Source organism: Pseudomassariella vexata (assembly GCF_002105095.1).
Source record: "Pseudomassariella vexata strain CBS 129021 chromosome Unknown BCR38scaffold_10, whole genome shotgun sequence".
NCBI lineage: Eukaryota > Fungi > Ascomycota > Sordariomycetes > Amphisphaeriales > Pseudomassariaceae > Pseudomassariella > Pseudomassariella vexata.
Genome location: NW_024467965.1, coordinates 637,997 through 665,124, shown reverse-complemented (window position 1 = coordinate 665,124; position 27,128 = coordinate 637,997). Strand labels below are relative to the sequence as shown.

General features: G+C 50.0%; 9 protein-coding genes across 9 annotated transcripts; 4 read left to right on the top strand and 5 right to left on the bottom strand.

Annotated features, from left to right (window-relative positions):
* Positions 1–757: 757 nt before the first annotated feature.
* Positions 758–1,858, top strand: BCR38DRAFT_347423 (D-isomer specific 2-hydroxyacid dehydrogenase; the record flags this gene model as incomplete). The annotated part of the gene is made up of 2 exons (XM_040856343.1): positions 758–1,064; positions 1,122–1,858. The coding sequence occupies 2 exons, from the start codon at positions 758–760 to the stop codon at positions 1,856–1,858; spliced, it is 1,044 nt and encodes a 347-aa protein (XP_040713464.1).
* A 725-nt stretch (positions 1,859–2,583) lies between these two features.
* Positions 2,584–3,410, bottom strand: BCR38DRAFT_487138 (ribosomal protein L6; the record flags this gene model as incomplete). The annotated part of the gene is made up of 2 exons (XM_040864116.1): positions 2,584–2,951; positions 3,026–3,410. The coding sequence occupies 2 exons, from the start codon at positions 3,408–3,410 to the stop codon at positions 2,584–2,586; spliced, it is 753 nt and encodes a 250-aa protein (XP_040713463.1).
* Positions 3,411–4,800: 1,390 nt separating this feature from the next.
* On the top strand, positions 4,801–6,773 carry BCR38DRAFT_525794 (uncharacterized protein). The gene is made up of 6 exons (XM_040865331.1): positions 4,801–5,337; positions 5,477–5,694; positions 5,745–5,966; positions 6,020–6,076; positions 6,131–6,404; positions 6,464–6,773. The coding sequence occupies exons 1-6, from the start codon at positions 4,812–4,814 to the stop codon at positions 6,616–6,618; spliced, it is 1,452 nt and encodes a 483-aa protein (XP_040713462.1). The 5' UTR covers positions 4,801–4,811; the 3' UTR covers positions 6,619–6,773.
* A 27-nt stretch (positions 6,774–6,800) lies between these two features.
* BCR38DRAFT_440036 (uncharacterized protein) lies at positions 6,801–7,542 on the top strand. Its single transcript, XM_040860679.1, has one exon. It carries the CDS (start codon positions 6,949–6,951, stop codon positions 7,213–7,215), a length of 267 nt encoding a protein of 88 aa, XP_040713461.1. The 5' UTR covers positions 6,801–6,948; the 3' UTR covers positions 7,216–7,542.
* A 403-nt stretch (positions 7,543–7,945) lies between these two features.
* On the bottom strand, positions 7,946–8,827 carry BCR38DRAFT_411262 (uncharacterized protein; the record flags this gene model as incomplete). The annotated part of the gene is made up of 1 exon (XM_040858556.1): positions 7,946–8,827. One exon carries the CDS (start codon positions 8,825–8,827, stop codon positions 7,946–7,948), a length of 882 nt encoding a protein of 293 aa, XP_040713460.1.
* A 240-nt stretch (positions 8,828–9,067) lies between these two features.
* BCR38DRAFT_459292 (putative hydrolase, carbon-nitrogen family) lies at positions 9,068–10,111 on the bottom strand (the record flags this gene model as incomplete). The annotated part of the gene is made up of 2 exons (XM_040862266.1): positions 9,068–9,913; positions 10,067–10,111. The coding sequence occupies 2 exons, from the start codon at positions 10,109–10,111 to the stop codon at positions 9,068–9,070; spliced, it is 891 nt and encodes a 296-aa protein (XP_040713459.1).
* A 753-nt stretch (positions 10,112–10,864) lies between these two features.
* Positions 10,865–14,706, top strand: BCR38DRAFT_440032 (uncharacterized protein). The gene has a single exon (XM_040860678.1). It carries the CDS (start codon positions 11,348–11,350, stop codon positions 14,576–14,578), a length of 3,231 nt encoding a protein of 1,076 aa, XP_040713458.1. The 5' UTR covers positions 10,865–11,347; the 3' UTR covers positions 14,579–14,706.
* Positions 14,707–15,756: 1,050 nt separating this feature from the next.
* Positions 15,757–17,906, bottom strand: BCR38DRAFT_459277 (RmlC-like cupin domain-containing protein; the record flags this gene model as incomplete). Its single annotated transcript, XM_040862264.1, has 9 exons — positions 15,757–15,953; positions 16,007–16,127; positions 16,192–16,534; positions 16,589–16,682; positions 16,789–16,888; positions 16,943–17,050; positions 17,211–17,338; positions 17,418–17,511; positions 17,841–17,906. 9 exons carry the CDS (start codon positions 17,904–17,906, stop codon positions 15,757–15,759), a joined length of 1,251 nt encoding a protein of 416 aa, XP_040713457.1.
* Positions 17,907–21,988: 4,082 nt separating this feature from the next.
* BCR38DRAFT_348456 (nucleoside phosphorylase domain-containing protein) lies at positions 21,989–22,972 on the bottom strand (the record flags this gene model as incomplete). The annotated part of the gene is made up of 1 exon (XM_040856421.1): positions 21,989–22,972. The coding sequence occupies one exon, from the start codon at positions 22,970–22,972 to the stop codon at positions 21,989–21,991; it is 984 nt and encodes a 327-aa protein (XP_040713456.1).
* Between the last annotated feature and the right edge of the window lie 4,156 nt (positions 22,973–27,128).

The following is a 27,128-nucleotide window of genomic DNA, read 5'->3' as shown; positions in this document are numbered from 1 at the left end:
ACGAGATCAACGGTGCCTTGAATAATATGGTTTGACGATATGAGTTTACCCTAGGGTGTACATTGAATGAGGTGAATTATATGCTACGTATCATAGATTTGTTTAATCATTCTGTTGCTTAATCGCTGCCAACTTGTCAGTAGCTAAAATTGGTGGATTGTCTGTGACGTATACAGGAATCCATTTATACGTGCTTCTCACCGGAACATGACACATTTTGGAGTATGCAGGGTTCTGTATAGTTGGTAGAAGTGTTTCAAGCCATCTTCTGGGCTGTTGCTCACTAGCTATGCACTATATATGCATTGGTATTCAGTAATTGTCCCAATCCTGACCCACCGAGGCCACGGTCTAATGAGAAGTCCTCAGATTGCCCAGAATTGCCCCAGCTTACCATGACCGCCGAGAAGACCCGTTTGCGGCGAGGGCAGAGCCATGCTCGGGGACTTTTGCCATATGTGGACAGCAAGATCCAGCGGTGGAGATGCCGAGCTCCAGTTTTCTAAGCGTGTTGCGGGGAACTGGGGTAAGAAGCGTGCTTTTCGCTTCATATGAAATTCGGATCAGACCATTCCATTGTCTGCAAGTGAAGCATATATAGTCGGCCAAGCTCCCATGTACCCAACGTCCTTTCTCTAGCCAATCTACTTCTTGTGTCACTATCCTACCAAGTCTAATTTCTCCATATCCAATCAAGGTCTCATTCTCCAGTTAATCCAAACCTGCGGAGACCTTCTCAAGGTCAAGCTTGACTATAATGGCTCGGCCGATTGTGTTGCATCTGGGCGATGATATACGATGGAACCATGACCTATACAAGGAATTTGAATCCAATTTTGAGGTTCGGAGGTCCTACAGTATGTCACGCGCCGAATTCATCCAGGCTCTCAAAAACAAAACATTCGGCGACTTCTACGCCATGTATCGCCCCTTCTGGAACACAGGCGGCGAGATGGGCAACTGGGACAACGAGCTGATATCGTTGTTGCCCAAATCATGCAAGATATATGCTAGCGCTGGAGCAGGGTTTGACTGGGTTGACACGGAGTGCCTTGCGCGGAGAGGTAAGTTTAACACAGCCATACGCCAGGTTTCGAGTTCGTACCAATGTCCATGGGTAGGAATTATCTACTGCAACGCTGCAGCAGCCTGTACCGAATCCGTAGCAGACGCAGCCATCTGGCTGATCCTGTCCGTCTTCCGGCTCTTCTCGTGGTCAGCCATCGCCGCCCGATCCGGTGACCCAGAACAATTCATGGACGCCAACCGCAACCTGGCACCAGTCTCACGGAATCCCAATGCGGGCTTCAGTCTCGGAATCATCGGGTTCGGACGAATTGGGCAGAGAATTGCCAAAAAGGCTCACGCGGCATTCGACATGAGAATCCTGTACAACGATGTTGTGCAGATGCCACGTGAAGTAGAAGCACCCGTCAACGCAACCTTCCACAAGGACATGGACACACTGTTAGCCGAGGCGGACTGCGTGTTAGTTGCCACGCCCTTTGCGGGTGGGACGTTGCTCAACGCGGAGAAAATCCAAAAGATGAAGCAAGGCGCGAGACTTGTCAACATTGCTCGCGGCAAGCTGGTCGATGAGGATGCTCTGGTTGCCGCGTTGAAGAGTGGTCAGATTTCCGCTGCTGGACTTGATGTGCATTTTAACGAGCCCCACGTGAGCCAAGAGCTCATTGGAATGAAGCGCGTTGAAGTCTTGTCGCATAACGCAGGTGCGTCTTTGGATTCGCATGTTGGGTTCGAGAGGCTTGGTATAGAGAATATTTTGCAATTTAGTCAGACAGGTAAGGCGATATCGCCTGTGAATGCGCATCTGATACCGGGACGCGCGAATCTATAGCATCAGTTGTATAAAATGACGACCAACTTCCGTCTGCTTCTGGGATAATGATGGATGCTATGAAAGTAGGGAAACACTACTACGTAAATAATCCTGTCCAAACGCTGAGTGACTTAGATAAATACATACTTTCGTACGACGAGATCAATCTTGGAATATTCCGTTCCTCTGCCTGTTCCTATAGTGGTATAGGATACCATTTCGCTAGATGTATCACGTGTTAGCCACAGAAAGCCACCCTGAGAGTCAACCTGGCACACAGTTTTTCGTTCGATCATAACGTAGTTAAGCAGTATGTATTTGAGAATTAGCAGAACTTACCTATCCTGATTCATGCCAGCTCCAATATTCTGGCAGTACTCCTCCATGTAAACCCGAATGAGTAATTTGGCATTTTCGAATTGTCGCAATCCTTAAGGACATGTTACCACTGGTTCCGCCCTAGTATTCAGCCTTCAATCCACCGGTAGGGGTTTGTCCCAACAGAACAGACGCATTGTCTACGGCACGGACACAATAGCCATAATATGAGGCACGGATGATGTGATGTTCAACCATGTGCTCCGCCTTATGCCTATCCTGGCCCAACCTCCTTTTTCAGAACGACCAGCAGGGTTCCAGACACATACACATAGGCTACATTGTACATAGGTATATACACCGTCCAATAATGATGGACGAACATACTTCCTCGCCCCAAACCATCCGCCCTTGCAGCAGATGCTCTATTTGATTTTCTTTTGCTTCAACTTGATAGTCTCATCGTTGACAAAGATACCCTTCCCCTTGTAGGGTTCAGGCCGCCTCCACCTGCGTATCCTTGCAGCGAACGACATAACCTCTTCCCTGTTGATGCCCTCCAGCAGAATTCTGGTCGGTTGCGGCGTGCTAGCCTTCATGCCGAATGGCACGGGCTCCTCGACAGGATGCGTGAACCCTAGCTTCACACACACGAATTTCTGGCCTGGATATTCTGCCTTGCTGGGGCGCTCCTCAACCGTCGCTCGGTATCCGACACCGACGAGACGCAGGATTGCTGTGTGGCCCTCTGAAACGCCGATTATGTGGCGTTGAAGGTATGCCCATGTTGTGCCTGTGTCCTGTGTCAGCCCCGTGGTTCCTAGCTCCGACAGCCTGTCTAAATGTCGTCATGAGGTGTGCCCTTACCCCACATCTCCATCTGTTTCTTCTGATTTCTATCCTCAATGCTCAACAGCGCCTTCCGCGTTGTCTCATCGTGGTTGATGGTCAGGTAGGGCGGAATTTCGAGTTCGAGCTTGCCCAGGGGGCCGGAGATGGTCAAGGTTCGTTTTGGGATACGCAGGTACGTCGTGAGGTCTCTCTTGACTTTAGCATCGCCGATGGAAAGCTCAACACCGGGTGGGATCGATATGGGCGTGCGGCCTAGTTTGGAGGGCTTGCTGGCCGTGTTGGAGAATTGCCGTCGAGGTGGGCATGTCTGGAAAGCTGGCACGAGGAAACTCGGCAGCGTGACTGCAGACGATTGCGATATCGCCTTTCCGAGGACGGGACCTCGGCTGGGAGCAAGCATGCTGGATATCGGGGCCGCTGGGCAGCTTGTGGAAGTCAATTGCTGCCGTCGCGATGCTTCCGAGTTAAGCCCCAAGTTGCTGGGTACCGGCAGAAAATAGTTCAGGTTCCAGGTCATGTGATATGGCGACCAGTTGGCGCCGGCCCACACTTTTCAAGTCGCGCTCACTTGCAAGATTCTGAACCTCTGGCGGAAATGACGATCAATTCATAGTATAATGGGCTGCACTATTCCTTCGATCCGGGCTCCCCGCATCGAGACCAGTGGTATAGAACGGTGAATGCAATAGCTCCCGAAACCGAAATTTCGACAGGCAAGCGAAGAATCTCTTAAACCAGCCGCTTCATTCTGAACCTAATCCGCCGTGGAATTTGAATATTTACCACCCACCCTGTCTGCCTCTTTCAATGTGTACTTTCTCATTGTTGTTATTTACCAGGCTCTAATGAATAATAGCATCCGTCAGAATATTGGTATTCATTGGGAACAGGTTCATGGTGTTTGTTGAAGCGAAGCGATGTCCACAGTATGAGTTGGCTCCATCTATTTCTTGTAGTCGGTGGCAGTCTTTGAGTTCAAGTACATGCCCATTTTCTTAGTTGACGGGTTTATCAGCTGGACTATAATCAACAGCGTGAAGAATGAGATCGACATAATACTTGGATATCGGTACTTAACCTATTATTCCGGGGTAATAGACGTCTATTGGCGTAGGGATAACTCGATATCCCAGTGTGACAGACAGTCATTGATATTGGTATAATCTGGAAACCTACCTGTATATTTGCAAGCATTTCTCAACAAATTCTATTTGCTCATTGCCTAAAAATGAGCCATTCTTACTTAAATATGTTCCATAAGCTGATGTCCATGTTCCATTCTCCCTCGATGGAAGTAGGTTACCCAACTATTCAACTCCATATTGGAATTAAATAAGGTGCATTGGATTGAAAAATCTGGAAGCTGCACACTTTGTATGGAATTTGTGGTTTATTGCACCTTCCCTCTGGGATCAATCTATCGCTTTGAAGCACTCGATGCATCATCCCCAATTGTATCCTCAAAAACGCTTTACGCTGTGGCTGGCAAGGACAATCTGTAAATTCCAATTGGGACAATCACTCCCAAGTACATCTGGATCTCAAGAGTCGTCGAGTCTTGCGTATACCAAATTTGCGGTTGCCTTGATAAGTTCTTGGCCATCACCTTTCAGCTGCAGGCGGGCTCTTGCCTGCTTAAATAGATACTTTGCCCAACTCATTCAGTTATCGCAAGTCCATATCGGAAGAATTATTGCTGCTCCCCGTCCACCTTTTTTTTATTAGGTATTCTGCAATAATTCTCCAGTCCTCCTCTATCATCCACATTACTTTGCCATGATATGCGTGCACCGGCGCAGGCATGATCATCACGCAAAGCAACAAGATGATTTGGATACGACTTGTCGCATTGTTCGTATTAGCCCACAGTGAAGTCGTCTGCGGCTTCTCATGGCGGCGTGACTCGGGCCTCAGGGCAGCGGGCAAAGGCGATCGGACGGGTTTGGATCCAAGCCTCAGTGCATCGCACCTTCTACAGACGGTTACGCGTCTTCCTTCTACGTATGAGATTGCCCTGAATGAGCTCCAGGAGCTAGAGTCGGAGCCTCTCTGTCATCGTACGGCGGCAACTTTACTGGTGAATAACTGCCAGCTTTTGGAAGGAAAGGATGAGGCAACTATACTTACGGACAGCGGGCGCCAGATCAGGGACTTTGTGGATGCCTACGCAGCAAGCTTGGCCATCTGCGATCTTGAGCGTGGGAGCTTCGTGATCCCGAGAGAATGCGGGAAATTTCAGGAATCGATCATCACGCATCTTGCACTGCAAAACACAGCTCAACTTCATGTCACATCCAAGGAAATCGATGGCTGTCTTTCGGGTCTGGGTGCGTCGGACTCGGCGTGGAATACTTGGGTCAGCTACCGCCACAAGGCATTGCGGTTCTGCGAAGCTGCGCGAGCCGACAACGAGAAGAGCACGTTGCATTCTTCTATTTCCCATCGAAGGTTGCTAATGGTGTACAGCTCAAAACATCCTGCTCTTCCAACGTCTTACCAAGATCATGAGCAACTTAGCAGACGGTATGGACGAGAGAGTCGAGAGGCGCATGACCGACTTAGACAAGAGAGCTCAAATGATGAGTGACCGTCTTGACCGGCTTTCACCGCAGCTAGATGGTCTGAAAACTGGTATTACGACTGCGGAAGATCTCATATCGGGGAGTTTGGCACAAGCTCTCAGGGTACGCCCCTATTTCGTGTCGATTTGACTGCATAAGCTGACCTGGGGTAGAGATCTACTGATACGGTCAATTCGGGTATCGTAAACGCTGCAAGTTTGCAAAGAATGCTCGAGGTCATGATGAGCAGCATCCTCGCTACAAACGCCGAAGCCGCCGAATTTCACGAGCAGTCCTTGGAAATGGTGAGCCGCAAGGCAGAATCGGAAATGTCAAGCGTGATGACGGCCATGGCTGCAGCTGTTACGTCCGCCTCAATACTGCAGAACCAGATAGTAAGTAGTCTTTCACAATATCGGCGGTATTTCCCTTGACAATGTTGTTCTAGGACCTGTTTCGTCTCCAAGCAGCGGAACTTGAATATAGACAAGGCAATCTGGAACAGGTAAGAAAACCATCGCTTCTGCTGAACCTGCAACATCACTGAAAATAGATTCAGGGGATGCAACGCCTTGTCCATATCTCGGAGAATCTATCAGACAAATACGACGATCATACCAATTTCCTGCAGCAAGCTCAGAATATGACGGAGAAGATACTCTACAGCTTGGGAGAAACGGTGACCTCGGCAGCAACAATGGGTGATGCATTTTCGAGGCAATCTTCTGCTAAGTCATGGTGGCCATACATTTGGTGCCCGGCAGCATCTCTCGTCATGGGCTCTTACGGTCTTCCTCCTTCGGCGGTGAGGAATCTGGCTTTAGTTGCATTGGGTAAGTGACCTTATTTTACTCCAGCTTCTTGGTATGTGTATTGACCGGCTGAGTATCAGGTGAGGCTGCTGGATTCGTGGTCTCCTTTGTACCGTCCATTTCGTTGGAGATTTCTTCGTTTTCGCTCTGGGGTGTATTGTCCTCTTTCGCATCGCCATCAATCTATACGTCAGCTACTAAGATGGATGGCCATGCGAACCAAGAGGGCATGTAGTTGTCCTAGAATCTTCACTACAACAAAATGGCTATGGGTTAACTGTTGGGCGTGGGACGTCGGCATATGGATTTCATGTTTTATCATTTGGGACGGTAACTTATCTTCTGGGCTTCGCCCAATTTCTCAACAAGATGCTGAAACGACATCACAACAACTTCTGATTGTATGTATGGGTCATAGTTTTCTCAGGCTTGTCGACAATATAGCTTTTCATCGCGGAGACACCTTTTGTTGTAGCAGCCATCCTCGTCGAAGGAGCAATATTCCCACCGACCATTCCCACCAATACCCAAACTAAACCTTCAGGATCTTCTTCAGCTGCGCCAAATGCTCTGCCTTCATTGTGGAGAAGCATTCCTTCTTGGGCTCATACTCATCGTAAATGTCATCACGCACCCCGCCATGAATGTCCTAGTCAACGCCCATGAAAAAGGTGTCGTGCTGAGGGCGGATGTATATCAATCCATTGTAGAAAATCTCGTGTCGGTCAGTTCACTTTCCTTCCCCGGTTGTTACGTGCCTCGGAGAATGTGGGAAGTACAGCTAGTTGTATTGGATAGAGACGCTTGGCCCCACCTCGACACTCACGATTGACCAAGAAGAGGATATTGCGCCGACAAGCCTCCATGAGCTGACGTGAAGAAGCTGCTGTCATGGATAGAGAAATCTTAAGCCCCCCGAAAATGCTGGAGAGATTAGAGAAGGGTCATTTATGATGAGTTACCTTCCTCACTTCAAGGTAGTTACTGATAGAAACGCGGTATTGGCCGATGCCACTCCGAAACGATCTTGAACTCTGGATGTCCTCGATAGGATGCAACGCGAAATTTCACCCACCCATCGACCAGAAAGGGGGATTTCAAAGGCCAATGGCAGTTGCCACGGGAAAACTCAGCCCAAATCGTTCTTACAGAGTGGAAGTTTGACGAGCGGGTAAAGGAGTGGGCAACTCAGCAGGCCTTTTCGCAGAGATGTTGTCCCGTGTGCCAGAAGATGTTGGAGATGGTGGGAAATTATCTAGAGTGGCAGCTGTGAAGCCCATGTAGTCATTAAGCGGGGAAGTGTGACGATCTTCCACCTTGGTTGCCTCGTTTGTATGCAGAGAATTTGATAAGGCTGTCGGGATGGGAGCTTTGGTGAAGACTCAAGCACATCATCGAGTCTACTTCAGTAGAAAACCCGAATTGGAAGGAGCGTTGGGAAGCGGTATGGGATCTAAGGAGAACACGAGGTTTCGGCCGATTCACAGTAGAAGGGGAAAAGAGGCGAACTCTACCGTGTATGAATTGAGACACTGGTGGATAACATAGCCACTATCCACAAACTAAGCATTGAATGCCAGGATTATTGCACATGCCATCCATCTCATCCAACCTAAGGGCAGTAAACTGCGTGCAGGGGACTTAGAAGTTGACTGAGAAGCTTGAGCTAATGATTGAGTTAGTGTGGGCGATTCCGTTGAAGATATCTCGACCGTCCAGTCAGAGCTTCCAACGGTACCTGCACCGGGCGCACTGGAAACCAAAGTATCTTGCGTAGTCCTAGGCGCTGCAGTTGTTTGAAGCGACGTAGCGCTTGTGGTACTCGACCCTGCCAGCGAAGTGACCGGTGGTTGCTGCGTGCTAGGCAGAGCACTTGCTTCAAGCGAACTCGAAGTTGGTGCTGTTGATTCAGGCTGCGACATCGGCGGCCCAATTCCCATGATCGAGGCGTACTGGGTGGCAACGGTGCCGGGCAAAATCGCAAGATCGGCCTGTTCCCACTCTACTGTGACCTGGTCATGCTCGATCCAGAGATTCGACAAAGTGGTGTAGATATCGGTAGTCGAGATGTTGGGATCGAGAAGAAAAGCCATCTGTGTCGTCACGGACGACGTGCAGTAGAATCGCGGGTCGATCTCCATGGTTGAAAACCCGCTTTGGCAGCACGCGCCAGTCCAGACCGTTCTGGCGCTGGCGCCATCAACGCTGGATGTATAGGAGGCGATGCTCATGTGATCGGGACATACTCCTGGGCTGAACGTGGGGAAAGTGTTGGTGTATTGGGCTGGGATGCATGATGTGAATGAGGGATCGATCCAACCGCTGGTGGGAGGTTCGGAGCGGGTGCCGTCAATGGGGCCGCCGTGATCGATGAAGATCGCGTATCGGCCGGTGCACCCTGGCGACGGCGTGAAGATTGTTGTTAGGGCTGCGATGTCTACCATGGTGGCTAGAGGATGTCGAGGGTCTTGGTCGTCGGATGCGGTGAGGGGAGCTTTTATGACGCAGAAATGACCGGTTTAAGGAGTGGCGTGCAGCGAGAGGTCGTGTATGAGTACACGGCAGATGTGGATTGTGTGACGTTGCACGCCGTGAGCATGATCAATTATTCCAGTTCTCCCGTTGCTATCCCTGGTTACGCCATTGACTCACATCCACGATCTATCCCAACCCGTAGCAGCCCCTTAGAGCTTGGCTCCGTCCCTGATCTGTGTGTACGCATAATGCCAGCCTTCCGTCTTCATGTCCTCTCTGACCTTGTAATTATCCTCGGCGATTTTGAGGATATTCATGTCTAAATCAACAATCGACATGTCCTCTGCGCGGCCGAGTCTGCCCACAGACCCAACATGGGGTACCGACAACTGACTCAGCCCAGCATGGTTAGTATCTTCCCCTTTATCCGCAGGTCCTCCGGCGTTCACGAACACCACGGCGCAGGTGTTCTCAAATGCGCGAGTAACGACCGTGCTGTTTAAAAATAATGCCTCGCCGTCTGCATTGAGCGCGTACCCTTCATCACTGATATCCTTCATTGTCCAGAAGCAGGGCAGGCAGATGATCTCTGCGCCGTCTGAGATGAGCTCCCTGAACGCTTCAGGGAAGGCGAGGTCCCAGCACACCAGCATGCCCACTCGACCAAAGGGCGTATCGAAAGCTGCGTGTGGTTCATGTGCCGAACCCATAAGGTGATGCCGCTCCGGGTGCCACAGGTTCTTCTTCTGGTACCGTCCGAGTATCTCACCGGTGGATGAGATGAAGTATGCGACATTGAGCAGCGCTTCTCCATTATCATCTTGGTGTATTTCAACGATGGTGCCCGGTACAATGCAGATGTTGAGTTCTCTGGCGAGTTCCTGATATTTGACCAGGTAGTCTGCTGAGTCGGCGCACGATTCTTTAAATGAAGGATCCTCGGGTATCCATGAAGTGAGATGATATTCCGGCAGGACGGCTAACTTGCAACCCTTCGAAGCTGCATCCTTGATAAATGCTGATGCCTTGGCGAAGTTTTCGGTAGGTGCTACGGGCTGTCCAGAGAAGTTAAACAAATACCCACAAGCCGAGAATACACGGAAGAATTTGATGCCTGCTGCAACAAATCGGCGAGTGCTTGGACATCAAATGACTCGCTCAGATTGTATAGTTGTCATCCGAACAGAGGAAAAGGTCGTATTACTTGCCTTGGGGTGTGTTTGGATCAATGCGATCTTGTGAACTGGCGCCATTGTCGACTTACGGTGGATTATTCCGCTTTTCTCGGGGGGTAGAGGGTATAGGATTGTCTAGTTGAGTATGTAAGTATTGCTGGTGACAGTCAGGGTAGGGTAGGATGTCCGTCGTCATCTTTAGAGATGCCACTACCAATGGCTTGGGTGGATCTGGGAGAGAAGTGGGGTGGCACCTGTTCATCGTACAGGGCTGACAGGGAACGTCATTGCGCATAGACTTTCCCTATTGAGCAATATCTCACCTCTATACCTGTGAGCGGGCAACTGGGTGAATGCTATCGGAAGAAACAATTCCATCCGGGAAGGGCCTGCCTCAACTTCCAAGTAGAATAATCTGCTGTATTTCGACACACCAAAATAACACTAGAATATTGAATTATCCTAGTTTTACTCCGCCCTCCATACCAATTTACTACAGCGGCATGATGTAGTTAGTATTTGCTTTCATTGCTAAACGTAGTCACTACCGAAATCTAGAGCTTTGAGAAATATCGGGTTATGTAGTTCAGGTTTTGTGGACCAAAATATTATTTTATGAAGTTCAAACATTGCATAACAGTCACAAGTTGTCGATCGGCAGCCACGTAAAATATATGACTCATCAAGGCGGTTGCATTCTACTAAGGTATACATGCAAGCGTGTCACGTTTACAACCCAATAGCTTGATGATTCAAACTTGGCATTAAACGTTGGACGCCGTCGCTGGCAATTTGAAAAGTGGTGGATATATATCGGCATTAGTAATTGATGGGATCTAGATTTCCGGGAAGTACCCATACAGAGTCATGCTAAGCCGTTTCGGGTCTAAGTAGATATTGCGTGATCGACCTTCTTCAAGGCGAATTGCAAATCCAACTTCATCCACGGCCAGAGCCACGGTCACCGACAACCGTGCCGTAAAAAATGGCCGCGATGAAAAGTGTATCCCGTACTCGACCGCCAGGTAGGTGTGTTTTCTCAGTTCCACGTCTGTTCCTACTGTCATTTTTGTACCTGATGCCCGGTACTGCTTGTTCGCGCGCTCCTTGCATTCAGAGACAGCGACTGCCCTGACCAGGTCTCGGTTTCGTCTGATTGACCAAGTGTCTGACCTCTCTTTGAAAACGTGGGCTTGTTCCTGGGATTCACAGAGCCCAATCTGATTTTCAACTCATTTTTATTTTGCGTCAGCCCGGGTGCGGTGTAGATATTCAGCCCTTCCAGAAGTCTGCTCAATTGGGTAATTCGCTGCGATGCAACTGAAACAACAAGAAAGTGGTGGAGGTGCTCTTGCGAACCAGATGACCATGCCTGCGTCCAAGACAGAACGCGCCGAGTTCACCAAGCAGTCGGCGAGCCTGCCGTTCGGCCAGCCCGTAGCGCTGAACTCGATATCGGGTCCTACCTACGTCACGGGTCAACTGCTCGTCCAGCAGGTCGCCTACAAGCTTTCTGACAAGATCTTCTCGTACTCTCCCGAGACATTCGATCTCGATGTTGCTGTGAAGGGTTGGTCCAAGGAGGAAGAGAAGAACATCCATGGATATACGACGAGCGTTGTGTCCCTCCAGACTCGTACTGGGGCTGGTGCTTTCGCGCTGGGCTATATCTTCTCGAACGACTTCGACTTGAGCAAAAGACATGTCCCGCAGACGCTGTTGGCACCCTCTCTGAGCTTGCGCCATCTGCGCAACTCTTTGGACCAGCTTGCGTTGCTCTACGGAGTCGCAAGCCCCTTTGTTGCGCATGTCGCTGCTGCGGACTATTCTGCGAATGCTGGCTTCGTCACTGAATACGGCACCGCAATGCAGCTTTCTGAGGAACTTGGGCTTGGACTCGTATCAAGCTCGTCGCCGTATGACACCCAGCACATGTCAATCTTTGCCACTTTGATGGCCAAGATTATCCCGACTCTCCACATCTATGATGGCGTGCGAACCTCCCGGGAGACCGTGCGCGTCATTGACGTCTTGGGCGAAGTTGGCATCACAGAGGTCTTTAATGACGTGTCCAAGGTCGCAGATGTCTTGAACAAGCGCCTTGACTCGGCTGGCAAAATCGTGGAACTTCTTAAAGCTTTCAACGGAGAGCTGGGCACGGATTACGAACTCTTCGAATACAGCGGTCATGAGGCTGCCGAGACCGTTTTTGTGGTCTTCGGTAGCGCCGAGTCTCAACTTGCCAAGCAGGTTATTGGCCACCTGGCAGCCAAGGGCGTCAAGGTCGGTGCCGTAAGCGTACGAGTCTATCGGCCTTTCGTTGAGGAAGCCTTCCTCAATGTTCTTCCTGAATCGGTGATGAACATCGCTGTTCTTGGCCAGGTCAGCGACGAGCTTGCTGTTGCCGATGCTGCTGTTCAGTCTTTGCTCTACTCAGACGTTTTGACCTCGGTGTCTTTCTCGAGCAAGTGGCCGTCGGTTCCCAGAGTGGAAGATATGAAATACGCTGCTGCCGAGGTCTTCACCCCCACCAGCTTTGCTTCGACCGTTCTTAAGATCGCCACCAAAGACAACCCCACTGGCAGTAAGCTACAACTACCCCAACTCGAGAACGCCGGTCAGTACATCTTCTGGGACGTCGATGACTCCGTTGCCCTCTGTGCCCCCGCCGTTGTTGGTGGCTTGCTATCGAAAGACTCGACCAACAACATATACCTCGATGAGTCTCACGACAATTTGGTCCAGGGAGGCGTTGTGCGTACCGACTTAAGAATTTCAAAGAACGCTATTGATGCTCCTTATGCTATTGAGGAGGCCGATGTTGCCTTTGTTGTCGAGGAGAAGTTGCTGAAGGAAGTCTCGCCCTCCCAAAGCGTCAAGTCTGGAGGCACGTTATTGCTGAAGCTCCCGAACTTCAAGGAAGAAGATATCGAGAAGCGAATCCCGTCCCACGTTCGCAAGGAAATTTACTCCAAAGGCATCGAGCTCTATATCCTTGACTCGAGCTCGTCACCTGCATTTGAGACTGATGCAAGTGCTGCCAGGCTGCTGGTTGAGCTGGCCTTCCTCAAAGTTGCCCGCCCCGGCACCAAGCATGAGGTTATGCTGAGACTTGGCCAAATGGAAGGCAACACTCCAACTGTCGAAGAATGCATTGACGAGCTGGACAGGAGCTTGATGAAATTCGAGATTCCCGCGACGTGGGCCGAGGAGGCCTCCGCGCCTGTGCTGCCCGTAACACTCAAGACGAACAGTTTCGTTCCGTTCGAGAAGCAAGAGTCAGAGCAAGACCTCCAAATCAGCGACTGGCAGGCGGCAGCCAAAGGTCTCGTTTTTAAGGAGGCCTACGCCACCCAGACCACCTTGCGGCCCGATCAGACTGTCAAGACTTACACAATCCATGTCAAGGAGAACCGCCGTCTTACTCCAGCCACATATGACCGCAACATCTTCCACATCGAGTTTGACCTTGGAAACTCGGGCCTTACCTACAAGATTGGCGAGGCTCTCGGCATTCATGCGGACAATGATCCTGAATTGGTTGAAGAATTCATTAACTCTTACGGCCTCAACGCGGACGAGCTTGTGCTGGTTCCAACTAGGGATGGAAATGCCTTCGAAACTCGGACGATCTTCCAGTCTTTGGTGCAGAACATTGACATCCTCGGAAAGCCACCTAAGCGCTTCTACGAATCTCTTTCCGAGTTTGCGACCGACGAGTTGGAGAAGAAGAAGCTGGCTTCTCTTGGCGCGCAAGAGGGAGCTGACGAGTTTAAGAGACGCAACGAAGTCGATACTGTTACGTATGTCGACATCCTGGAGGAGTTCAAGTCGGCTCACCCGAGTTTCTCCGACCTAGTGCGTATTGTTGGTCCATTGAAGCGTCGTGAGTATTCGATTGCTTCCGCTCAAGCTGTTTCCCCAAATGCGGTTGCACTCATGATTGTTGTTGTCGACTGGGTTGACACCAAGGGTCGAACACGCTACGGTCAAGCCACCCGCTATCTCAGCGGCCTACCGGTTGGCACTGCTATCACCGCGTCAGTGAAGCCTTCGGTCATGAAGCTCCCGACACGCGACGATGCGCCCCTCATCATGGCTGGTCTTGGTACTGGTCTGGCCCCCTTCCGTGCCTTTGTTCAGTACCGAGCCATGCAGAAGGCACAAGGCAAGGAGATCGGCGCCATCCTTCTCTACCTCGGCTCTCGTCACAAGCGCGAAGAATACCTGTACGGCGAGGAATGGGAAGCCTACCTCGACGCCGGCGTCATTACCTTGCTCGGTGCTGCATTCTCTCGCGACCAGCCGCAGAAGATCTACATCCAGGACAGAATGCGGCAGACCATGAACAACATTGTCAAGGCCTACATCACCCAGGAAGGGTCTTTCTACCTGTGTGGTCCGACCTGGCCTGTACCTGATGTCACGGAGGTGCTGCAGGAGGCTATTGAGACGGAGGCGAAGATGAGCGGGCGTAAGGTCGACTCGAAGAAGGAAATTGACAAACTGAAGGAGGATGGACGATATGTCTTGGAGGTCTACTAGATTTGACTTGAGCGATAACATATGCCACTTTTTAATATGAATGAAAATTTTTGTTGGTTGACTAGGAAACTTGAAGAACAGAACAACATTGCAGTTTGCTAAGACGCAGTAGATACTAAACATCTAGCCTCTATCAGCGCCCATCATACTACCCGCTTGCCAAAATGACTCCGATCCGCATTTCATACTAAAGATTTGGCAAGTTACTTAACATACGCCAGTGGACCTTCCATCTCTTGCCCATCGCCTTGACTTCATCCTAAACAGACTCTTTGGCCCCTGCCAACGGGAGCAGCGGGTCTCAAGAGGACTGCCCCAGCTTTCACTTCATGAAGCCTGATTGCGTAAGATTTCCTTTTTGTTTGGTTGCTACAGTCAATCAAGGTAACTATCAGCAACTGTGTGTGATTCCAATCACCAGAAGACTACATTTGCTTTTATTGGTATCCTGACCCTATTCTGGGAACTTTTATCCCTGAAATGTGGGGAGCAAACCACTATACCAAGTTTCCGTTTCTTAATCATAGGATTAGCAATAGCTTCAATATAACCATCCTCTCAAATTCAGTATTCTGGTGATCAGAATCTCACGGTAATTGAGAACATGGTGGAATACTGTAGCATAATATGGGATAGTGCGGGATAACTCGGTATTCCCGGGTAGTAGAATAGAGATAATGTAATCATATCTGGATGCACCGTTTATTCTGTCAACAGGGAAGCTACAAATCTGTTGACATAAGTACTATCAGAAAAGCTACAAATCTGTTGACATAAGTACTATCAGAAAAGCTCAAGCAACATTCTGGGGCGATATTGGGGTACGTAGAGAGAGATAGAAGTGTGGTCTATTGAGGAAAGCTAGGCTAGTAGTGGTGGCCACGCACGGGTCATATCTGACAGACAAAGGGTCACAATCCTATTACCGCTTGCTTACAACCTTATAGCAGTTACTTGATGCTTTTACGCTTTCTAAGACGTATATCAATAATAAATTTGATTGAACTTGAAAATGAAAAATCCCAAACTAAGTATGAAACAGCCAGATCAACAATGCCCTAAACCACCTAATTCGTCCTACATTTACGCCGGAGACTAGTATTCGATCAAGTTGAGACATCCGAAATATTTGAACACATCCATACCATTCAGTGACTGCATGCGAGCCTTCTAGAATACTAATTTCCCTTAACGAGCAACTGCTTCACCTTTTTGAGCCCCTCCGCAGTCTCAAGGGGAATCTTGAGAACATTAGCCACAATGTCAGCTGGCGTTAAGGCGAGCCACTGCGTAAGCGAGACATCCTTGGCTCTGTCACTTTTGTATATCTCGATCCAAATCAGATCTTCAGCTCCGATATTCTCGATATAATGACCTGGAGGCCGTCAGCTCACAACATGTGTATGACAGCATTTGAAGGTAACTCACCACTGTTATCCGGAAACACACCCGTATCACCAGCACGGAAGTCAAAGGTACGGGCTTTGGCGTCGCCAATGAATACCGTCTCTCGGGCTTGACCTTGGTGGAAGTATAGCCATTCCTCTGCCTATTAGGGGTCAGTATAGAGGTTCCTGTCACAAAATAACACCGGAAATACTCGATATACGCACATTCGGATGCCAATGTAGTTCTCTCAGACCTTTTGGATTTAGGGTCACAATGGTGGCAGCAATCGTCGTTGAAATTGGAAATGTGTTCGAGTCGACGATCCGCAGGGTACCTCCTCCTCCTGGGACCTCTTCGAGCGGATGGTCCTTGGCAAAGTAGACGTATGAGTTGTTCCCAGAAAGCTCACCATTAGGTCCGGTCACGCTGTGGGTGTCGATGGTTGCATTTGTGATGTAGGGATTCGGTGATGGGACAGTTTCAAAGACGGACTCGTCTAGTCCGAAGTTCTTGGCTAGAATATGTTTCGGCGTGTGAGAGATCCAGTCATCTACGCTGAATGTGGTCCTGTATTCAAACAACTCAGCTGAGCCCAATCTCTGAAACAGCTCCGTCACTTACCCAGTTGCATCAAAGTTGCCGTCGTCGAATACCAGGAGATACTCATTTTCATTCTCGAGGCCCTGAACGGTGTGAGCTTCACCTTTCGGGAAATCTGTCGGACCCTATATGTCAACAAATTCTTCTTGCGGCCTCCCGCTTTCTACATCGTAGTTCCTGGTCACAAGGATAGGGACTGAAAAGATTAAGAAGTTACTTACACCAAATGTCGCCAACTTCGAGGCGGGCTACTTGAAACTTTCCGTTTTCGTCAACAGCCGAGACCAGAATCGCCCCAGCGTACACGTATCCCCACTCGGCCTATGAAACTGTTAGTTATCAGCCTCATGTGATGACAATGCCGGAAATACGGACAACGCGATGCCAGTGTAGCTCACGAATTGAGCCCTTGGTAAGGTGCTGTTGAGCTGCAGAAATGTCGTGGCTGGACGGGAGATCTGTGATGACAGATTCTCGAACCCACTGCAACAAGAGTTAGTATTTACCACTTACGGATATCCAGGCCATAATTTCAGAGGAATAAGTCATATCACAAGAGAATAAACGCCTCAGAAAGGTCTATTTACAACTTTTGCTCTGGAGATAGACCAGAGAGGAAGGATATAACTTTCGAACTACGTACGCCCCCTTTCAAGATCCTCGTCCTGGAATCCGAAAAGCTCCATTTCAGGTTTGGCACTACACCATTGTCGGTGCTCTGTTGGCCAAGGTTATCGGGTTTTTGGATATCGAGTTCGTGATTGGTGCCGCCTTTTCAAGTTTAGCGATATCGCCAATGACTAGACTCGCAATGAAGAAAGAAACCAACCGAATATAGCTGCCCATTTACCCTTCCCATCTATGGGTTGTCCACTGGAGAACCCACCGTCTCGCTGGACAACGAGTGCCTCTGTCCCACCAATGGCGACAAGTAAAGCGGTAATCTGTTTGAAATATCAAAGTAATGGGAGATGAATAAACCGTGCAGGATTTCTACCCAAAAATGCGCCTCCCGGTATTATATGAACCCCTCATATTGGAGATCTACAAAGTTACAACTCAGCGTTGCGTCAGTCTCGCTAGTTCGCACGGCACAATACAACAAGGCTAGCATGAGCATACCACCCTCTCAGCAGGAAGCAATTTACTCGACTATATTTGCTGATCTCAAGCCAGGCAGCACTTTTGGCGCCATCGCATGCAAGATGCCATCCAATACAGCGTCATCCCTGCTGCCATAAGTCAATATTTATCCGCATTCACCCAAATACACCATCACCATAACAAATAACGTCATATCTTGGCATAACCCCAACAAGGGAAGCGAGGCAGTCGGCATCACAGTTCATGATTATGCCATCAAGAGGAAGTTCTCTCCAATGGAACACCAGGGCTTCATTCACAAGTGATTGGCCACTTCAGTCATCTTTCTTGCTGGTCTCGATACGGCGCAAGGGTGTGCGGGTGGGATGCAGAAAGAGGCCTAGTTCGTTCCCCGCGTTGCCTGCATCATTTCCTACAAGTATACTAAGTTAGACTCCGAGTCAGACATCTGTCGCTACCCAGTAGCTAAAACGGAACCACATGACGCTTTTCCCGTCCCTGAAGATCAACGTAGGTAACCCCGGTTGCGGAACTCCGAAAATATCATGTTACGTCCTCTGTCTAGAGGCCTGTGCTGGTTGGAATTGTTATTATATTTGTACTAGGGCCAGAGAGCCCTTGCCGCAAAGTATTCGCCTTGGGGACGCCACAGTGTCGCCGGTAGTCTCAGCGAGGTTCCTAGGAGTCTGGTTCGACCGCAAACTGACGTGGCACGCCCGTGTTGAGCGTGTTAAAACAAAAATGGCAACTCAAAAGCTAGCCCTGACAAAGCTAGTCAATATGTCGTGGGGCTGCGATCTTATACGGGCGAGGCTGTTATATACGGTGGTTATCCGTAGCGCGATCGCCTTCGGGGCGACTGCGTGGCATACTATAAGTGAGGAACCGGCAGGGCCAGCTAAGAGCCTGATGGGGATACAGAACGAGTGCCTCCGGGTAGTCTGTGGCGCCCACAAAGCGACGCCGGTTCGCCACCTGGAAGCAGAAGCAGCAATCCCGCCACTAGACCTCTATCTTAGTGCCCGGGCTGCTAAGTTTGAAGAACGGCTACGGCTTAGCGGGAAGAGAAATCTGCTTCGCAGCGCGAGCGCTAAAGCGTCACATATACTCCGGCAGGGTACACTATGGAGAAGGAGGCCCGGGGCTCCGAGTGGATGAGTGAGGTAAAGGAGGTCCCGGCTGCCCTCCTCGGCCACTGGAGGAAGAGATGGCTCACCGGAGCAGAGCATCACGATCGCCAGCGACGCGCTATCGCTGAGGAACCGGAGGGCCCTTCGATGCAGATACCGAAAGGGGGCAAGTATTTCGGCCTGAACCGACTGGAGGCGTCTACGCTGTGCCAGATCAGGACGGAAGAAATAGGACTAGCAGCCTTCTTATTCAAGATAGGGGCTTTTGGCGTGTACTCGCCGCTATGCCGCTGTGGCGACGCCCCTGAGACGGCAGAGCACGTAATCCTCTTTTGCGGGCTGTTGGAAGGACCGAGGGAACGATTACGGGCCGCCATCGCACCACGGCCACTATACTCTCGCAGAGACCTCACAACGGCAACAGGAGAACCAGTAGTTAGTGGGACTATTGTAAGGTGGCTGTTAGGGACGGGTCGGACAGCTTCAAGGCCCAGATAGCATCGATCTTCTCAGGGGGGACTTTGTTGGTAGGTTGAGAACCAACGTAGTATGGTAGTGAACGCAACGCAGTCGCCAATAGGGCGAACCGACGACGCAGCGTATGTATTTAGTCCAGCCATTAGGGCACGGTTTGACATACGGGAGTACTAGTAGAGGTACCGGGGGCTTCGAGCCTACGGCGTATTTAATAATAAAAAAAATATTATATTTGCACGCGCATGACTGCTTAGTTTCAGTATTTGATTGCATCATAGAGACAACAAGACACTGGATGTGCGATGACTAGCGAATTAAATCTCATAATGATGCTATGGGCGGGAAGAGGAATGTGGCCGCCCCAATAAGCTTTCACACTTTGACTCAATACAAGGTGTCGTTAGCGGGTCCCTTGTTCCTCTTGACATTTCCACAGTATCGCATGCTTACATCACTGCCGGCAGCCTCACTGCTATTATATCCTATCGGTATGCCATGGGTGAAAGTCAAGAGTGCGACTTCTTTCGAACGAATCTGGCCGTTAAATCCCTGTGAAGGTCAACCCTCGCAGACTCACTACAACCAGGTGAGGTACAGCTGGAACACCTGCCATGGCAGTGCCAGGTGGGAAGCCAATCATAACCCTTGTAGGAGCCCCGCCAAGCGTGGATGACTTAGTCGCGCTCCCTCAAACCTAAGTTGTCATCTTCTTTCCTTCGCTCCTTAGAGTAGAATCTTCGTCGATAGCACCTAATCGAGGTCTCTACCAATGCGATGCAACCCAGGTCGTGACACTGCTTAGCCTCCTCGTGCTTCCCCTGGCTACCTCGGACTCTTACAAGGTTTTTCATACTAGTAAGCGTATCGGGATGCTCGCGGCCTAGTACCTTCTCCCTTAGCTCGAGGGTCTGCCGATGTATCTGCTCGGCCTCCTCGTACTTTCCCTGGTTACCTAGGACGAATGCGAGGTTGTTCATACTAGTAAGAGTATCGGGATGCTCGCGGCCTAGTACCGTCTCCCTTAGCTCGAGGGTCTACCGATGTATCTGCTCGGCCTCCTCGTACTTTCCCTGGTTACCTAGGACGAATGCGAGGTTGTTCATACTAGTAAGCGTATCGGGATGCTCGCTACCTAGTACCTTCTCTATTAGTTCGAGGGTCTGCCGATGTATCTGCTCGGCCTCCTCGTACTTCCCTTGGCTACCTAGGACGAGTGCGAGGTTATTCATACTAGTAAGCGTATTAGGATACTCGCGGCCTAGTATCTTCTCCCTTAGCTCGAGGGTCTGCCGATGTATCTGCTCGGCCTCGTTGTGCTTCCCCTGGATACTTAGGACTCCTGCGAGGTTGTTCATAATAGTAAGCGTAGAGGGATGCTCGCGGCCTAGTACCTTCTCTCTTAGCTCTAGGGTCTGCCGATGTAACTGCTCGGCCTCCTTATACTTTCCAAGTATATAATAACTGATCCCAATAGTATCTAGAAGAGTCTCTTTAGATATCTGATCAGAATATTCCTCTCGAAGGTCTAGTGCCGACTGCCCATGCGGTACATAACATATCCAGACACCCCTGTTCTCGTGCATAGGGAAGGGGTATACACTTGATAGTTGCTGTATTGCATTCAGCACTTTTTTGAAACTTCCCCTGTACCTGTAGCCAGTTACGCATGGCTATTCGAACGAGCCGACGAATATCGTACGAGTCTGCGTTATCCCGTTGGGTAATAAATGCATATCCCTTCAGGGTGCCGATAGCTTTGTTGGATTTTATCTCACCCTCTCCTCAGGGAAGTAGCGATATAGAGATGTCTTTCTCTGCGAAGGAAACATATAAAACCTAGGTACTGTGCAGCGAGAGGCTGATCTCGTGCGATGTGGTCAAACGAAATTAGCCAGGTCGTCGCCACTGGGGTTTTCACTGTCATTGTCTTATAGCGTCCGCGATCCTCGAAGTGCTCACTAAGCAGTTCGATAAATGTCTCCTCACTCAACTGGCAGTAATCAAGATATTACTTGGTTAATGTCCCGTTCTAAAACATATATACAGCTACTTATTTAATAGCCAGAGGTAAATCCGCAAGGAAGTCGAGTAACCTTTCCGTCCTTGCAGTGTCGCGGCACTGGTCTTCTCCCGCGTTAACTTTCAACATTCTGAAGGCGTCTTTTCGGCTCATTTCCCCGACCTGTATCACATTCTTCGGCTGGATGTCAAGCCTTGATACCACGGCGTGATTCCTAGTCGTGAATAGGATGGAACCTTTCCGGCTAGATGGGAGATAATTGGAAAGTGCTGCTATTAGCTCCGAATCGTCGGCGTTATCGATAATTAGGAACCAGCTGCTAATACTCTCGTTTTCGAGGGCGGCCTTTACGAGCAGCTGAACGTCAGCCTTATCGTCTTCGAGCCCTTTGACGCCGAGTGCTTGACCAATATCACGATACGCGTTCTCAAAGCTGGTGGTGTCTGTGGCCGGGACCAAGAAGAATGAGCAGTCCTTATGGTTATCCCGGACCAGGTAGGCGGCTTCGAGGGCAATCTGGGTCTTTTCAATGCCTCCGAGGCCCTCGATAGCGGTTCTCTAGCAGTCGTCCATGTTTGCACTCGGGGGGATTCTCTGAAAAAGCTGTTTCAGGAGGGATTCACGTCCGACGAAGCCCTCGTTCAGTCCAAATGGTACGAGAAAACAAAAAGTCGGTAAATCTTGGAAATATTAGAGTAACGTTAGCTTTAAATAAATTAAGTCGATAATTTCACTTACTATCCCGCAGATTACCTGTATTGTTTTCTGGGGCTTTAGCAGTATCTCAAGCAGGATCGCCTTAGCATACGCAGCAGCCATAGCAGCAGCGTAAGGTTGCCAGTCTTGATTCTGGTGTTCATCTGCGTAGTCACACACTCCCCGAATCACACCAACTGGTATGTGATTCATCGTCCCAGCGGCTTCCATCTCTAAGCCGTTAATACCAAACTTGTCTCTCAACTCGTCTCGCTTCCGCCGATCCTTTATCAGCTTATCTCCTGAACCAATTGATCCGTACCAAACCCGGGTGCGCTCCAAGTCCGGTCGTTTTTCCCGTGAGACCAGGTGTTCTATACCGCCATCGCCCAGCTCGTAGAGCTTGTCCAGCTCTTGACCGGGATCGCTGTATTTACCGTAATCATGCTTTTCGTGTTTTATTTTGTCGTAATATTGTAGGAACAGTTGCGGGTTTCTTCGTAGACGGAGCTTAATAGATCGGATTGCGGATATAACGGCGGCTTCTGTATTAGGTGGGAGATGGCCCTTGCGTATAAGTTGTATTCCATCAGTGCCTGTTTCCCGACCCAGCTCGTACGCAACGAGGCCAGGATTATCGCCATCTGAGACTGCAACGAGAACGCCGCTGAGACGGATATCGAGCGGTTGAGCTTTGGTGAGATTAGGTAGCCCAGCCGTTACGCCAACGAATAGGCCGAACCAGAGATTCGGGAAGAAACTTTTAACTTGGCTGGCCAAGCCGGCAGCGGAGCCAGTGCCGTATTCTCGTCCCTCGAAAAGAGTTGCAATGACCACATTATGCTCATGCATCTCGCCGGCAATGAATATATAGTCGTGGCCGCGTTCGTATTGGTCGCTGGTAATTGAGCCTCTGCGTCTATGCCCAAATTCTTCCAAACTAATCTCGAATTTAAAGGCTGCGCCCTGTATATGCATGCAAGATGTGACGCACTATACAGCGGCTATAGGATTGGTTGGCGGAAACTTGGCGAGGTAAGGGAAAGTGCCGAGAAAGTATCCAGAGCCAATAAAGACCTGTGACCGGCTTCCAGTGGCTAGGCAAAGCCTTCATCGTCTGCAATTACGCTTGTCACAATCTGTTAGGCTGAACGGGTACTAACTATGCACATTCACATAAATAAACACTAAGCTGAGCCGTAGTACGCTTTGTCATTCGCCGAGACAAGGTGAACTTCTGCCCTGCTTGGGTATCTCAAGCAGACAAATACGTAATTCAGCTGCAAACGAAATTATCAATCCTTATATAGCAAGATTTAATACTTATATTACGTAGTAACGTATAGCTGGTTGATGCGAGTGCATGTGGGGTTGAAGTTGTGTGTATTGAGGGTGGTTTGGCTAGCCGATTGGCTGGCTGACGGCCCGCCCCTTTGGGCTAACAGGGTGATGCTATCTTATCCTAATGCTACAGGGTAACCCCCCTGGCGTCACGTATCACTGAAGTGCCCAGAGAACTGTAAAAGAAAATCGAGTAATCTTGGTCCAGGAGTATTTACGTATATTATCTTTTTTTTCCAAAACCCTCTTTACGATTTTCGATTTATTACAGGTCCCGTCGGGAATTCGGCCTACATCCAGTGCAAGAAGTGGCTCGTAAGGAACGCATGGAAACCGTTGGTGTATTCACTACCTAAGATGGGGCAAACAGCCCCTGTATGTATGACTAGAACAGGCTTCATTGCAAGGCTCAGTAGCCAGGGCACTGACTAATATCATCTTCAACCCTAAGCGTCGGAGGGTAGCCACTAATCAGCTCGGATAAGCTTCTGGCTCTTCAGGTTTTCAATGTTGCCTACGAGGTCACAGTCTTCCCCACGGAGCACCATGGTATCCAATTGCTAGTTGTTTATGTACCTTGGACTTGGGTACACAGGCACCCGGCCAGGCGAGCTCGTCGATCATGAGAAAGCCCAACCGAAAGATGGATCGTGGGAAGAGCTGTTTACGTGTCAGAGCCTGAGCAATAGTCGAAGCCGGAAGAGGGGCAACATGGTGTCATAATGCACTAACCGACACGTTAGTAAATGAATGATTCCTTACTTTAGACGTGCCTTTTGTGTCTCCCGGTTTTCGTTCGTCTCGACAGAATGATCGTTGACACTGGCATACAAATGCTTTTATTGTGGATAATAATACCATGAGGTGCCCTAAAAACTGATCTTATTAATCTCGCGCATGTGATATAAGAAGCTGATAGTCATTGCCTGGTCTGATTTCTCCATAGCAGCTTTTCGGGCTCCTAAACACCTTATCTTGCAGTATCTGTCATTTGGTGAGCTGAGCTGCACCTGAAAGTTTGAAGCCAGGTGGAAGAAATACCTACCTTTGCCGTTTTTGCAAGAAGCCCGCCACGTTGACCTTGGTGGCATCAACCCACGCTAGCCTGAGGAAATGAACGTGAACTGAAAAAATTTTAATCAAGAGGTTCCTTGCGCTTTACGCCAGATTGCAGACCATGCTTGGGCGTCTATATAGTCTCGAAGAGAAAGGCCCATTCTGACTTGAACCAACGACGACAATGGCTTTCAGGGAGCCGAATGGGCGTGGCTGAGGAGGGAGAAAACTGATTCCTTGAGTCTGTCAAGATGCTTGAGCCCCCGGACAGGGGATTGTTAAGGCGCATCAGCTGAGCGGCTGCATTGAGTTGGCCGAAGGCCAATAAACAGGGTGGGCCACAATGACCTAGGACACGCGAGCAACCACCATCCATCTCATGCCTGACTGTCGTACCATTAAAAAACGGGAATCCGCGCCAGCCTATTTCAGACTGCATAACAGCACATTCTCTCTTTAACCTGTACCCTATGATAAAACAGTCCTTTGGTGTCACAATGAATCATTACTATGGCACACACCAGGACTGGATAAAAAGCCAGGCTCCATATCCGATGCTGTAATGGAGCCTTCGTCGAGAACAGGAGTTGACCAAGGGCAAAATTAACTAGGCTTAGAATATAGACTTCGCCCTATCTGATGTACGGTAGATTCCGCAATAATCTTAGATAGGCGCTGCCAAATGTCAAGATATCCCGTGACTGTAGCCGCAGACCTGGCAGAGCACTCAATAGTGCAGCGTTTAAGCTGAAATGTTGACTGCCACCCACAACAAGCTGTCATTCCAACTTACCCCTTACAGAACTGTGGCGTCTCCAATATCCCTCATGTAAGGCATAGAGAACGGTAGAGCGCAACACCTGTTAAATATAACGCGCGATTATACATGTATCGCTAGCTTACATTGTGAAGCCCATCTTGTTCCGTTTTTAATACCATTAGAAGTATTTGCATACGAGCTTAAATCTGCTGCTAGTTAATATCATTATCCTACCAAATCCCAGTAAAATATTTATATTATTATTAAATACGCCGTAGGCTCGAAGCCCCCGGTACCTCTACTAGTACTCCCGTATGTCAAACCGTGCCCTAATGGCTGGACTAAATACATACGCTGCGTCGTCGGTTCGCCCTATTGGCGACTGCGTTGCGTTCACTACCATACTACGTTGGTTCTCAACCTACCAACAAAGTCCCCCCTGAGAAGATCGATGCTATCTGGGCCTTGAAGCTGTCCGACCCGTCCCTAGCAGCCATCTTACAATAGTCCCACTAACTACTGGTTCTCCTGTTGCCGTTGCGAGGTCTCTGCGAGAGTATAGTGGCCGTGGTGCGATGGCGGCCCGTAATCGTTCCCTCGGTCCTTCCAACAGCCCGCAAAAGAGGATTACGTGCTCTGCCGTCTCAGGGGCATCGCCACAGCGGCATAGCGGCGAGTACACGCCAAAAGCCCCTGTCTTGAATAAGAAGGCTGCTAGTCCTATTTTTTCCGTCCTGATCTGGCACAGCGTAGACGCCTCCAGTCGGTTCAGGCCGAAATACTTGCCCCCTTTCGGTATCTGCATCGAAGGGCCCTCCGGTTCCTCAGCGATAGCGCGTCGCTGGCGATCGTGATGCTCTGCTCCGGTGAGCCATCTCTTCCTCCAGTGGTCGAGGAGGGCAGCCGGGACCTCCTTTTCCTCACTCATCCACTCGGAGCCCCGGGCCTCCTTCTCCATAGTGTACCCTGCCGGTCGGAGTAGCTGCGACGCCTGCTTCCTCTTCGCCGGCCTATCCTGCCGGAGTATATGTGACGCTTTAGCGCTCGCGCTGCGAAGCAGATTTCTCTTCCCGCTAAGCCGTAGCCGTTCTTCAAACTTAGCAGCCCGGGCACTAAGATAGAGGTCTAGTGGCGGGATTGCTGCTTCTGCTTCCAGGTGGCGAACCGGCGTCGCTTTGTGGGCACCACAGACTACCCGGAGGCACTCGTTCTGTATCCCCATCAGGCTCTTAGCTGGCCCTGCCGGTTCCTCACTTATAGTATGCCACGCAGTCGCCCCGAAGGCAATCGCGCTACGGATAACCACCGTATATAACAGCCTCGCCCGTATAAGATCGCAGCCCCACGACATATTGACTAGCTTTGTCAGGGCTAGCTTTTGAGTTGCCATTTTTGTTTTAACACGCTCAACATGGGCGTGCCACGTCAGTTTGCGGTCGAACCAGACTCCTAGGAACCTGGCTGAGACTACCGGCGACACTGTGGCGTCCCCAAGGCGAATACTTTGCGGCAAGGGCTCTCGGGCCCTAGTAAAGTGCATTAGCTCACTCTTGTCAGGAGCGAACTCCATCCCGTGCCTCACTGCCCACCGCTGACACGTAGCCCATGCGCTCTCCAACCGGCGGCAGGTCGTGTCTGGATCGGTGCCGACGCTTAGCAGGTTCGTGTCGTCCGCGAACCCGACTACTAAAAGTAGTGGGTGCTGCTCCGCTAGCTCCTCGTACAGCGTTGAAATGTATAATATAAACAGTATCGGGGATAGCGGTGACCCCTGGGGGACGCCAGCTCGTAGGGGGATTGGCTCTGACTCCTTGCCATCGAACCGGAGGCGTACCGTCCTATCCTCCACGAAGCTGCGTACCCACTCCTGAACCCACTCCGGGTAGCCTTTCCGGGCTAATATGGAAATCAGCCGTCTGTAATTGACCGTATCGAATGCCCCCTTGATGTCTAGCTGTAGCAGCGAGGCGATGCCCC

Bases quoted from the DNA above. Each gene is read 5' to 3' on its own strand.
- BCR38DRAFT_525794 (XM_040865331.1), top strand. From the start codon at position 4,812: ATGATCATCACGCAAAGCAACAAGATGATTTGGATACGACTTGTCGCA. The intron at 5,338-5,476 runs GTGCGTCGGACT...AATGGTGTACAG, and splicing joins TGGCTGTCTTTCGGGTCTGG to CTCAAAACATCCTGCTCTTC. The intron at 5,695-5,744 runs GTACGCCCCTAT...GACCTGGGGTAG, and splicing joins GTTTGGCACAAGCTCTCAGG to AGATCTACTGATACGGTCAA.
- BCR38DRAFT_440036 (XM_040860679.1), top strand. From the start codon at position 6,949: ATGCTCTGCCTTCATTGTGGAGAAGCATTCCTTCTTGGGCTCATACTC.
- BCR38DRAFT_440032 (XM_040860678.1), top strand. From the start codon at position 11,348: ATGCAACTGAAACAACAAGAAAGTGGTGGAGGTGCTCTTGCGAACCAG.